We start from the raw sequence: 12,875 nt of genomic DNA, 5'->3' as shown, positions 1-12,875 counted from the left end.
TGGATTTCTGAGGGATGCCAGCAGCTATCACCTCATGCAGTTGCAAGTGTCAATTGGTACATTTTTATGTTACCAAATAATTTTGGCTACTAAATGGATTGAGGTGATTTGAATTCATCCTCTTATGCTGACACACTTTTATCAGGGGAACTAAATGTTCCTTTAAAAAACATTTTAAAGAAACATTTAGGGACGTGGTGGGCTCTCCCACACTGGAGGCATTCAAGATGAGGCTGGACAGCCATCTGTCAGGGATGCTCTGACTTGGATTCCTACATTGAGCAGGGGGTTGGATTCGATGGCCTTGTAGGCCCCTTCCAACCCTACTATTCTATTCTATACTATACTATTCTATATTATACTAAATTCATACCCCTTTCTTCTGCTCTGCAAAATGAGCTTGAGTTAATCATTTCTATGTTTTACTTCTGCAGACTCATAAAATAAATATTTTGAGTAGAACTTATAGCTTCTCTAAAATTCACATTTAAACTTGTGAAGCTGCCTGATGAAACACTGGTCCTTTCTAGACAAGAAAGTACCCATTCAGAGATCTGCTCAGGCTATAGCACTGCTGTATCTTGGGTGCACTAGAGGATGGAGACTACTAGCTGAGTGCAAGGGAATAAAAGGTTCTGATAGCTGAAAGGGATACTGTTTGGAGTGTTTTTTGTTTGTTGATAGAGTACTTCTGCTTGTTGCAAGACAATTTCTGACTTTTCTTTAGTGGAATAAAACACAGAAAAAGATTTTTTGGGGATGTGAAATCAGGGTTTGTAGTTTTGCTTTCTGTGATATCTAAAGTGAAAGGGACAATTTCTAGTAAATTGCCTAGCATAACTAATTGCTATTAAATATATTTAAAGAGTTCTACTTGGACTGTAAACAGAACATCTCAGCCAAGAGTTGAGTCCTTGTTAGCACTGAGTTGTGTGGAATCCGACAGGGTCCATCTCTTGTGAAAATGGGTAAATGTGCTACAAACGCACATTTGTGGGCTGAATGCCTGCCTTCCTGGAAAGTGACAAGATCATTAAGCCCCCCTTCCCACCATCAGAAGCACATCTGGGCTTGTTTAGAAATCCCTGATGGCTTTTTATGTGAAATAAAGATCTTTTCGTTCTTTCTTCTTTCAACAAAGTGCTTACCTGCTCAAGATGGTCTTTGGAGAACAGGAAGTGTGTGTTTAATCATCAAATTCCTTCTGGATTATTTTGAGTGTATGTTATGAAATACCGTTTCTGGTTTAGTGGTTGTTTATAATGATTCATTTGACAGTAGAATGTTTGAATTATCTTTCCTCTTTTTATGCCACAGTTTAAGTGGCATGATTTTTAAAGAAACATTTTGCATTGTGCTCCTGGTGAGGGAAGTATTATACTGAAATCTTCATTAAAATAAAAGTTTTCTCTTAAGTTTTTATTCCAGTGATGTCCTTCCACCAGTAGAATGGACTCTGGTGGCAAATCGAATTCCCTTGCCTCCTTTCAACTTACTATGCACCCCACAAATCTGCTTTGTAGAGTTGGTGGACACTCTGGAATAGATTTGGAGAACATGTGGGGGGCTCCTGGGGAGAGGACGGGAGGAAAACTCGTGTTGTGTGATTGGATTTAGCCTTTATAACACTTTTTGTTTGAAGCCATTATAAGCTATTTGCAAATTGAAATCACTTCAGCTGGCAATAGAATGCTGAGGTTGCTGCCTTGACCAACCATGAGTTAATTAATCTACGGCTGGTCGTTGCGTGCAAAACAGGCATTTCTTCAATATATGAAGAAAGACTTGTGACTGTATCTCCAGCTTCTCTACAACTGATAAGCAGCTTTGTTTTCCTTTTTTTGGTTTTGTTTAGCTTTAACCTTGAAGTGGATTAATTAGATGGAGCTAGTAGTGCAAATTTGTTTTCAGTCTTGTTATCTTTTTTGATAAAGGGTAAAGTTGGGTTAGTTTCAAGGTTAATCAGTCCTAGAATAGGGAAAGGTGGCTTTGTCTAGCCTCCAAAGTCTTCTCAGCTCTCCTTCCCAAATTATAGTTCTTGATTTTAGGGATACTTTGACTATTCACCTTGGTTGCTTTCTTCTGTACAAGCTGAGGCACAGTCAACGTGTTCCACTGCTCTCCCTCCAGTTTGATCAGGAACAAAGGCTTTGGCAGAATTCTCCCCTTGATGTACCTTAGATGTTCATCCCTATACGCAAGCCAAGGTGCACACAAGTGGAAGTGAACAGCTGAAGACCATAAAGGGAGATTGTTGGCAGCCCCTTCATTAGTGTCATGAGGGAGCGGGAGGGAAGGGTTTTGCCAGACCCATTCTACAAGTTGGGCAGAATCACATGGTAGACTGAAGTGGTAGAATTCTGGACTGTACAGCTTCCTAATATTTTAGTTTACCAGATAAAAGAACTTTTTTAAGTATGTGGGAGCATTCAGAAATATAACCTTTCACCTACATCCTGAAGTAGTACGGTCAAGAATTTGATCCTCATTGTCTACTGCCACATACATGTAACATGTAGAATCAGTCACTCATGTCTGAGGGGCTGAGGCTAATAAGAAATTTGGGGTATTGTAGGAGAAAACTGAGCCTGCTGTAGGTGTCTATCATGTCATTCAAAGTACAAAGTGTCTTAGATGGAATGCATGGTCATAGGACAAAATGTTAATACTGCTTTCAACTGTAGCCTTACGGCTAGTAGAGGAGGAAACTGAATTAGTTTATTGGTTGGATGGATGTAAGTATCTAAAATACAAATGCGGAACTATTATGCCATGTCATTCCTTAGTAAACAGACATTGCCAAAATGATAATACAAAGTGATTCCTCTTGCTTCATGTGGATGGGTACACACTAATGTAGTTTGAGGTCAGGGTCTTGGGTTGGATTTTGCTTTTGTGGTATTATACTGCATTAATGGATCTGGAGTTGAAAGTTTTACATGGTTAAGGGTGCAATCCTATGCATGTTTAGACAGAGAAAGTCCTACAACTCTCAGCATGCCCCAGGCAACCATGTTGGCTGGGGAATCCTGGGAGCTGTAGGACTTTTGTCTGTCTAAACTTGCATAGCATTGCACCAGTAGTTTTCAGTTAACTTATAGAGCCTGTTCAGACATCATGCTAAGCCATGATAATTAGGAGTTTTGAGCTAGCCATTGTGGCTTAGCGTGACATCTGAATGGGGGTCAGACCCAACCATGGTGGTTTATTAACCACACACAAACCACACTCACTAACCAACTGCTGCAAGGTGGTTAGTGGTGCTAACGGAGCACTTACATAGAGCTCCGTGGCAAGAGTGGCTGAAAACAGCCATTACAGGAATGGTGCTGCTGACTGCTTAGGTGGCCCTTCCTTCCTTCCTTCCTTCCTTCCTTCCTTCCTTCCTTCCTTTCTGATTCTGTTACAGAAATAAGCAAAAGATAAATAAAAATGGCGGAAAAGTGTGCAAAATTTGCTATATTGCTAAAATGAGCATTTGTGCAAAATTGCTGAATATCACTAAAATGTGCATTATCCCTGTATATTGCTAAAATGGGTGTTTGCACATATGCATATGTGTGCAAAATCACTATATTGTTTTTATTTATTTTTTGCTTATTTCTGTAACGGAATCAGGAAGAATGACGAAAATGGCCGCCAATGGCCATCAGCAGCCCTGCTCCTGTAATGGCTATGTGAGCTGCTGGGGTGCGTGATGGAGCAGTTGGAGGACTGCAGGAGGGAGGGTGGTTAGAGAGTGGTTAGGCTAAGAATGCTGTGGGCCACGGTTAGCTGCATGTGTGGCAGGGGCTCTCGCAGTGGTTAGCGTTAACCACCCTGCCCCAATGTGCGTTTGACCAGGCCACTGAGACCAGTAGGTCTTATTCTTTAGACATTGGTGAAATTCCTGCACTGCTTAATAGAAGTTTAAAAAATCTGGATTTTGCCTCCTAATTCTAATTTATGTTAATTATCTTTGGGGTTAAATTTCAGGGTACTGAAATAATATGGTAGAGTACTTCCAGTATTTGCAGCCTCCTGTGCATGTTATAGTTTTGTCTTTTGGCTAGTAAAATGGCCAGTTAATCTGGCAGCCATCTCTAGTTATTGTAAGAGCATAGTGGTGGGCTCTCTTTCTCATTCATTAACAGTGTGCCGCTTATTACAGGATGACGTGATGATGCCCCAGAGAATAAGGCTGCAGTGGGACGCTGCTATTCAGCATCCAAAAAGTGTGAGTATTTCTCTGTATTTTCTTTTAATAGTGGGGATAGAGTCTGTTTAACAGGAAGGTTTGGAAAATGTTATAGTAGCATTAACTGTAATTGATACATAGATGATGACGTTGTTATTGCTTTGCCTCAAACTGGCAACTGTTTTTTTTAAGAAAAGGCTTCTAAAGCCTATTTTTTCTTTGTCTTCCCTGAAAGTTTCATGATACATGGCCTTATTTAAAAGACTGATTACCAAGAAGTAGTAAATAAAGGAAAAAGGAAATGGACCAATATTAGCTAATGAAAAAAGAGTTCAGGACTCATCAGTGTCCTAGCCGTTTGAATGTATGAACAAATAAAAGTAACTTAGTATTTATGTAGTGGTTTTCTTAATTGTTTTGTATACATTATTTCAATACTTCTTATAACAACTCTGTAAGGTATGGGGATAAAAAAATAGTTTTATCCCCATATTTGTGATTTAAATGGACAAGCAGTAGCTTGTCTATGGCCATCCAGTGAATTCATGGTTGAGCTCAGAGTTGAACTAGGCTGTTGCAGTAAATTTATCTGAATGTGGGAGCTTCTTGGACCTGCAATATTGAACCTGTTCATGTCTTGTAGTTCAGGATTCAGTAAGACCTTATGCTCAGATAAATGCAGGATTTTGTCTGCTGCAGATAATTAATTTCTCCCTATGGGAAGGGGAATGGAGGAGGAAGCACAAAAGCCTCAGACTAGTGCTGCTTAGTTGGTGGGAGGGAAAAGTAACAGGCCCAATTTATATTAGATTTTGGGACTGCCACAGATTGTAATAGAATCAATGTGGGGTATAAGTAAAAGGCTGTACTATGCAAATTGCCATACTCTTCTGAAGACTCCATTGGGTTAGGTAAATCGTTGGCTTGGCCAATAATGTTCATCGAACTCAGCTGTAGATGTTACATTGAATAACACATTTCAAATGAAATAGAATACTTTTAAATGTCGTACGCTGCATGACTAGAGAAGTTAGCGGGGGGGGGCGTCCTTGCATACTGCACACTCATGGCTTGGTTGTGGGGGTGGGGAGTGGGGGAGAAATGAGCGCTTTTGTTTCTGTCAAACAGAAACTGTCAACCCAAACAGTGTTTTGCATCTGAATAGCAAATACTTTTTTTTTAAGTATTTATAATACTAGAAGTTCTGAGCAGCACTAGTTGCAACTACTGTTTGGTCTTAGGCATTAACGTTTTCTCTTCTTTAATTAGTGTACTTTTTACTTAAAAAACAAACTTGGCAAACAAACTGTGATTAACTTGGCTTTTCCTAGCTGGATCTAAAACAAAGTAACATTCAAGAATTATGGGGTAACTGAAGGCTATGAAGAAAAGTATGTGTGCTTCCCTTTTAAACAATATTATGCTTTAATGCAGTATCTTCTGCCCATGCAATCCCCTACGTATCTAGTCAAAAGTAAATTGAGTTCCATTGAGTTCAGTGGCACTTACAGGTAAGTTTGTATAGGATTACAGCCTAAATTTGATTGAATTTCATACATAATGTCTTTAAAACTAATTTAACTTTTGAAAAATGTAAAAAAAAAAAATCACCCCACAAAACCTGACAGAGCTTGCCAAACCATTAATGGAAAGTGTTTAGGGGATCATTGTTAATGTCAAATCCACTGACTTTTTCCAATAGAAAGGAATTTTTTTTCTATGGGAGGTTCTCACACAAAAGAGATATTTTGGAACCCATCTCACTTGGAGTGTTGCAGACCTGAGGCTTGTAAAGAGATTCTGTTTTTAATAGCTAATATTGCATCGACTTCGTCGTTCTTCTTTAGGGGAGATCATTTGCAATTGCCAATGTATTTATTGAGGCATTACAGGATATACTGTTATACATCCATGGAGGCAATGTTTGAGAGGGGAGTCCTGGAGAAAATAGTAAGCTCAGTTCACTGTTTGCTGGAATGCAGGGGGGGGGGGGCGTCCTTGCATACTGCACTCTTATGGCAGTTGTGGGGGTGGGGAGTGGGGGAGAAATGAGCACTTTTGTTTCTGTCAAAACCCAAACACTGTTCTGCATCTGAATAGCAAAGGTTCACTGAAAGTGGTAGTTAGGATTGGAAAAAAAAATCTGTAATGTTGAAGGCTGTTCTCACACACTATGGCAGTATGGTTTCACTGCATGAATATGAACGATTTTGGTTGTCGGTAACTCTGCTGATGGAACTAACCATAAAGCAGCTAGTGAAAAATGCCAAGCTCATTGTTTTAACTTTTTGAAAACTGCAAACAAAGTTTTCCCATTAGGCTAGTGAACCGGACAGATGATAATATTGGAATTTTATTTTTTGTTAGTGCAGCAGAGCCACCCTCCCGAAAACGGATGTTTTCCAGTTGGCGTACATTTATATGTAGGATTTGGCGGTCTTTTGCGTCAATTTGTCTTTCATTTTTGGTTGCAGTTTTGAGTGGCTCTCTGCAAAAAGGTTGCTGGGTTTTTTGGAAGCTTTGCCCTTCTCAAAACTGTTGGCTTACTTGGGGCAGTAGTCAATGGGGCATTGTGCCTCCTCAGATTCCATTCCACAAGTGAGACCCGCCACCTGCACAAAGGAGATTTAGCACTTCTGGGAGGAACTGGAAATGAGTGGAAAGGCAGATCAGCGGAGCTCGCATAAGGGAGTCCTGCTGACCTTTCCTGATCCAGAAACAAGCGTTTCTGCTCATTTCTGGTTGCTCCCAGAAGTGTTAAATCTCTGTTGTGCAAGCAATGGATCCATGGAATGGGTGGGAAAGCCTCTTGTGCAACAGAATGGGTGGGAGGGGCCGCTCGCGCAATGGCTCCGTTGGATACTGCCTATTGTATTTTTTGGAGGAGTCTGCACTCTATCATGTAATTGATGTTGCAAGATCAGAAGTACAAACTCCTCCAGAACTGGATAAGGAAAGGATAAAAGAGAGCAGTATTTGTGCTGAGAGAGAAAACAGGATTAGCTAAATAAGCCAGTGTTGGGTAAATTTGATAGTATTAAGTAGCAATAGTTAACAGACAGAAATCTGTCATGCAGAAGCATCCATTATAAGTGAATTGCACTGTACCATGGGGTGTACCTTGTTTCTGTTACCTATAAATCAGGAAGCCACAGAAGGCTACAGTTATGACTAGAACCTGTTCATCCAAAACGTAGCTACCATACTGATCTGATTCTGCTACAGCTTTCAAACAGCTGTTTAAGTTGGAGATATGAGAGGAAGTCCTTTTGAAGTGAATGAGTTGAGACTAGCTTTGCTATTGCAAAGGTATTTAACATGACCTATTTGAGGGAATGCTTTGCTGTGATTAATTTTAGTCTTCAGCTTCATACTTTTAAAATAGCTGTACTAAGTGAAAGTGCTTGGCATTTGTTTTCTTCTTGGTGTGGTGCTCTTCAGAGGGGAAATAGCAGGGGAAAGAACCCCTTGTGAGGCAATAAGGGTATGGGGCCAGATGGATAGTAATCATTCTATTTTTCTTTGAACTAGAATGAAAACAACAGAAACAAAATGGTTTGAGTTTAATTTTTGGGCATTAATCCATACCGCAGTGTTACCATGCATAACTTGGCAATCATCCTTGTTAAAGAGGCCCACAGATGACTAAGCTTTAAAAAGAGTTTAATGTGTGCATTTGTTTCTTGCTAGTAAAAGATAGATTTTATAGTAGATACATATGAGCTCATACTCTGCCCAGTCTCATTTTACTTGTTTCAGCATGTTGCATAATAGTGAGATGTCAGTAAGGATGGATATGGAACAAATATAAAGTTCATTCATGACCCTTCAAGTGTCTTCAGCCATGGCTGCTACTGCTAAATCAGCAATATGTGTTCTTGGCTTGAGCAGGCAGGCTATTGCTGACCTATGCCTTTGCTTTCTTTTACTGGGTGTGCCATGTTCCCCTTATCTTCATTGGTTTGTTGCTCTATTTTCACGGTCACTTGCTTTAGCATCCATTCTGGTATAGTTGCATATGCAATGAAAATGTATTTCCTCCTTGGCTTGTTTGGGATGTAGAACAAATAGGATTGCTACAGCTCTCTTACCACTGCTTTTGTATCAAGTCTGAGGAGTCTCAAGATGTTGTTACATCATTCAGAGACAGCATTACACAGTAGAACAAACTTCAGCAAAGTGGTGCAATTGAGCCTTCTGATTTATTTGCAGTATTATGTTGTAATCCAGGTCAGTTTTATTTTTGATGTTTGTTTCTGCTGTTTGCTATGTCTTCTTTGTTCCAGGTGAGCATGATGGGGGGATGAAGGGCAAAGCAAAGCCGGATGATTGAGTTGGCTGATATACAGATTTTTGGTAATAGTGGCAGCCTAGAGCTACAGATTTAGGTACTCATTATTCATAGGTCATAAGTTTGGTTTTTTCAGAGCTGGAGTAAAATTTCATGGTTGGTGTCACAATCTTGTTTAATGTTAGAATAGGCTTGTAAATGAAGGGTGCCATGAAAGCTTTTTTGCCTTCTGGACAGAGAGCTTTCTATTTGGGTTTTGTCTCAGTTGCAAATATGTGCCTAAAAGAGTTGATTGATATAATATTCTAGTAATTATGTTGTGCTATAGAATGAATTTGTACCAATATGACTTGTATTAATATATTTCATGGTTAAGGAAATTCTTGCCAGATAAATGTGCCCAGTTTAAAAAAACATTCTACCTAGAGTCTATGTGGAAATGTAGTCTTTTTGCTTCTACTCAGAAAATACTGATCTTGATGACAGGAACAATTTTTAATACTTGTCTGTCCAAATGAAGTATCCTAAAAATGAAAATGCTGAAAAGTTCATACTACTCTCATCCATTATTCTTGTGTTATATTGTACAGGTTGCTTAATAACTTCCTTATTTTTGTGTGAGGGACAAGGCCATTCTTTTTTCTTATGTGTTGTTTTTTAAACTTGTATGCTTTAGGTGAACAGATAGTTTTTGTACGAGTCTCTTCTCTGGACTCACCAAAAGCTGCTAGGCTTTGCCCAAAGGCCCCATCCATGTAGCAGAATTTTGATTCCAAGAGTTCGCAGCTCTAAAGACAAAATCTTGTACCATGTGATATGAATTACTGATTAGTTGTATCTATCTTAATCTTGCTGTTGGTCGGGTTCACACGTAATGGGAAACCACGGGCAGTATCCAGCTGTGTCATTCTATTAGCACAAATGATGTTGTGCTAGTGGAAACTAGCTTCTGAACTATGCTTAAGAGAAGAATCCAATTAAAGTTATGTTTGCGCAAGCTTGTTATGCTTGCGCAACCCATTGTGCAACCCATTGCGCAGCCTGTTGAGCATTCTGCTTGCGCAGCCTGTTGAGCATTCTGCTTGCGCAGCCTGTTGTACAAGCATAATCGGCAACTGCTTGCGCAACAGAAAGATTTAATGGAGCTCCACTAGTTCTATTTGAATTTGCGGAATGACATACTGGGTACTGCCGCATGGTTTCGTGCTATGAGAATGAGCCATGGTGAACCTCTGGCTCATGGCCTTTCTCCCTTCCCATCTTCTTTTCTGCACCAGAGGAGGAGATCAGAACCTTCTGTTTCCAATTTTAAACTAACCACCAGTCCACTATAGAGAACTGTGGTTAGTTTAAAACTGAAAGCAGAAGCTTCCAGTCTCCTACACGTGGAGGAGAGAGGGAAGGAGAGAGGGAAGCACATGAGCCAGAAGATCATTGCTGCTTGTTTTTGTAGGGGGGAACCATGGTTTCCCATTGCATCTGAATTTGGCCATTGTTCATGAAGATCTTCAGTGGGATTTTTGTCTGTTTAGAGATAGTAAATGGTAGTGCTTCTTTGGAAGACAGAGTCATTTAAGGCATAATGTCTTAGAAAAATCTGCAGTGCTGGTGATATTCTGCGGGGGGAAAGCAGTCTCATTTCTTTTTAAAGGCAAGCCCATGAAAGCACCATTTACAAAATACTGTTTTGAATCACTGGAGTTACAAAGTCACTAGTTGTTTAAATAATAATAATAATAATAATAATAATAATAATATCTTCAATCTACAGTATTAAGAAAATGTCTGTTTTCTCTTACATCATTGGCTTTTTTCTTTGTCCCCCTTTCACATAAAGGCTTGGTATGAATAACCTTCTAGCCCTATTTTGCTCTTGTAATTACAAGTCTGTAATTGTAATTACAGCATTTGGGCCATGTTACCACCCCAACAACAGGTTTTCCTTATCTCAACGCATGTCATTTAGAAATGAACTTTTATTGTAACAAGTCTTTCTGAGTGAGGCAAAGCCTAAAGTAGTACTTTTCGTTGGCATTGATAAGAATCAGGTGCACTTTTGTCTCTATCAGAACGTTTTAGGCAGACCTCGATATGTCAGTTAGGCATGTTCTGACAGGCAAAACGTAAAGGCACTACAAATAACATGAATATTAAGAACTGAGAAAGTTGCTTCATAATTGGTATTAATTTGATCTCCTGTTAATACAAGGGTGGGCAACTTGTGGCCCTCTCCAAATGTTTTGGCTTACAACTCCCGTTATCCTGCACCATTAGCTGTGCTGACTAGGACATGGGAGTTGTAGGTTAAAATGTTTGGAGGGCCACAAATTGCTCACTGCTACATTAATGCAAGTTGAACTGCATATAGAGCTGCCCAGTGGGACTTGGAATGCAGAATACAAGGTGTGAACGTGACTGATATCTTATAAAAATAGGAAGGAGAGAAGAAAATGGCTGAGGATCTGCTACCTCTTAGGACTGCTTTAATTTTCATTTGTGTTATTAGTGTATGTCAAATTGTAACATGGGTGCAGCAGTGTTTACTTTTCAGATCGAAGTAAGTATGCTGAAATCTCAGTTTTGGGGCATACAATGTGTGTTTCATGTGTAGACACTGGTATAAAAACTCTCCACCTTATGGTATGAAAGTTGTGACTGAAAATTGTAACATGGGAATATTGACTTCATATGTTTTATTTATGTGAAGTGTTTTTATCCCGTTCCTGAGCCAAAAAGTCTCCTAGAGTGGCTTAAATACAGTCATTAAGACAAGATGGTCCCTGCCCACAGGCTTGCAGTCAAAGGAGAACTCATGAATTTGAAGGAGAACTCATGAATTTAGATGCAATGGAAAGAGACTGTCATTTTTTATAGGACCAGGATCCTTGATGAACTTACTAGCGGTAGAATCTGCACCTTCCAATACTGGTGTACAGTTGTTAACTTGTAGGACTTGCTCTGTATAATCTTTAAAGATGTGACAAGAAAGCTGCCACTTGATAGCACTAAAGTGAATAGAGAAATCAGCTGGGGCCTCAAAAGTAGATTGACTGTGATTTCTAAAGAAAGAAAAAAGGTGTGTGGGGGGGTGGATTAGAGGTTGCAGAAAGTCTGGCTCTCTTTCTTTTAATAAACTGGAAAATGTGATTGAAGAACAGTTGATTTGTGTAGTAGCATGGCCTGCTGCTGAGGGGCCAAATTCCAACATAGTAATCTGTGGCCCATCGAGGTAATTTAAATCTTGCAGTTATCCTAGTTACTTTAAAAGTATTTGTTTATTAGAGTGGTTTCTCTTCTCCCTGTGTTTCGCTGCAGATGCATGTTATCCTCAATTAGAGTGCATATTTTTCCCAATATGCATAGAACAGTCCAAAAATGAAATTCAGAGTGTTTCTGTTAATACTGCTGCAAAGTATTCGTTATATGGCAGTGCACTGCAATATCTCATAGGGGATTCAAAAAGAACAAGTAGAACATAATGTGTGCTCTATTTAAAATTATACTGCCTTTTTTCAAATCACTTTAAAATAGAGCCTGACAAAGATACTGCTAGGATTTGTATGAACCAAAGATTATTAATCTGGAATACTTGTGAATACAAAGAATAGGATCCTTTTTTGTAGGGGTTGTTGTCATCTGTGAAGATTAAGAAGGATGATATTTTCTGTGTAGTTACCTAGATTTAGGACTTGGTAGGGGATTCTTCAGTACATGATACTAAATTCGAGTCTGTATCTTTGATTTAATAAATTTATTTATTTATTTATTTATTATTAAATTTATTAATCACCCATCTGGCTGGTCACCCAGCCACTCTGGGCGATGTACAACATACAATAAAACAGTTTAAAACAATACAATTCTACAATAAAAACATTTCCTAAAATACCCTAACCCACCCCAAATGCCTGCCTGAACAACCACGTTTTTAATGCACGGCGGAAGCTCATTAAAGAGGGGGCATGACGGAGTTCCCTAGGGAGGGAGTTCCACAGAGTGGGGGCCACCACAGAAAAAGCCCTCTCCCTCGTCCCCACCAGTCTAGCTGTCCTGGCTGATGGGACAGAGAGAAGGCCATCCGAGGCTGATCTTGTTAAGCGGCCTGTCTGGTGTTGCTGGAGGCGCTCCTTAAGATAGGCTGGGCCGGAACCATATAGGGTTTTAAAGGTCAAAACTAACACCTTGAATTTGGCCCGGAAAACAACTGGTAAGCAGTGCAACTCCTTCAGCACTGGAGTGATGTGATCTCGCCAGCGGCTGCCTTTAATCAGGCGAGCCACTGCGTTCTGTACCAGCTGCAGTTTCTGAACCGTCTTCAAGGGTAACCCCACGTAGAGCGCATTACAGTAGTCTAAACGAGAGGAGACCAGGGCATGTACTACTGATGGGAGCAGATGGTCGGGAAGG

General features: G+C 39.8%; 1 protein-coding gene across 5 annotated transcripts in view; it reads left to right on the top strand.

Annotated features, from left to right (window-relative positions):
• QTGAL (queuosine-tRNA galactosyltransferase) overlaps positions 1 to 12,875 on the top strand; it is a 288,495-nt gene that overhangs the window by 16,508 nt on the left and 259,112 nt on the right. For all 5 annotated transcript variants that reach the window (XR_014788322.1, XM_084838336.1, XM_084838339.1 and 2 more), the window contains one exon: positions 4,151 to 4,216. Coding sequence is in view for 4 of the 5 variants with exons in the window: in XM_084838336.1 (XP_084694462.1) it covers positions 4,151 to 4,216 (66 nt within the window). In the remaining variant the exon portion in view is untranslated. The remainder of the gene's footprint in view (positions 1 to 4,150; positions 4,217 to 12,875) is intronic.

This window comes from Heloderma suspectum, chromosome 2 (genome assembly GCF_057233095.1).
Source record: "Heloderma suspectum isolate Gila_16-S chromosome 2, 16-S_ref, whole genome shotgun sequence".
Classification (NCBI taxonomy): Eukaryota; Metazoa; Chordata; class Lepidosauria; order Squamata; family Helodermatidae; genus Heloderma; species Heloderma suspectum.
Note: the sequence above shows the minus strand (reverse complement) of the source record. Positions and strands in the feature narration are given on the sequence as shown.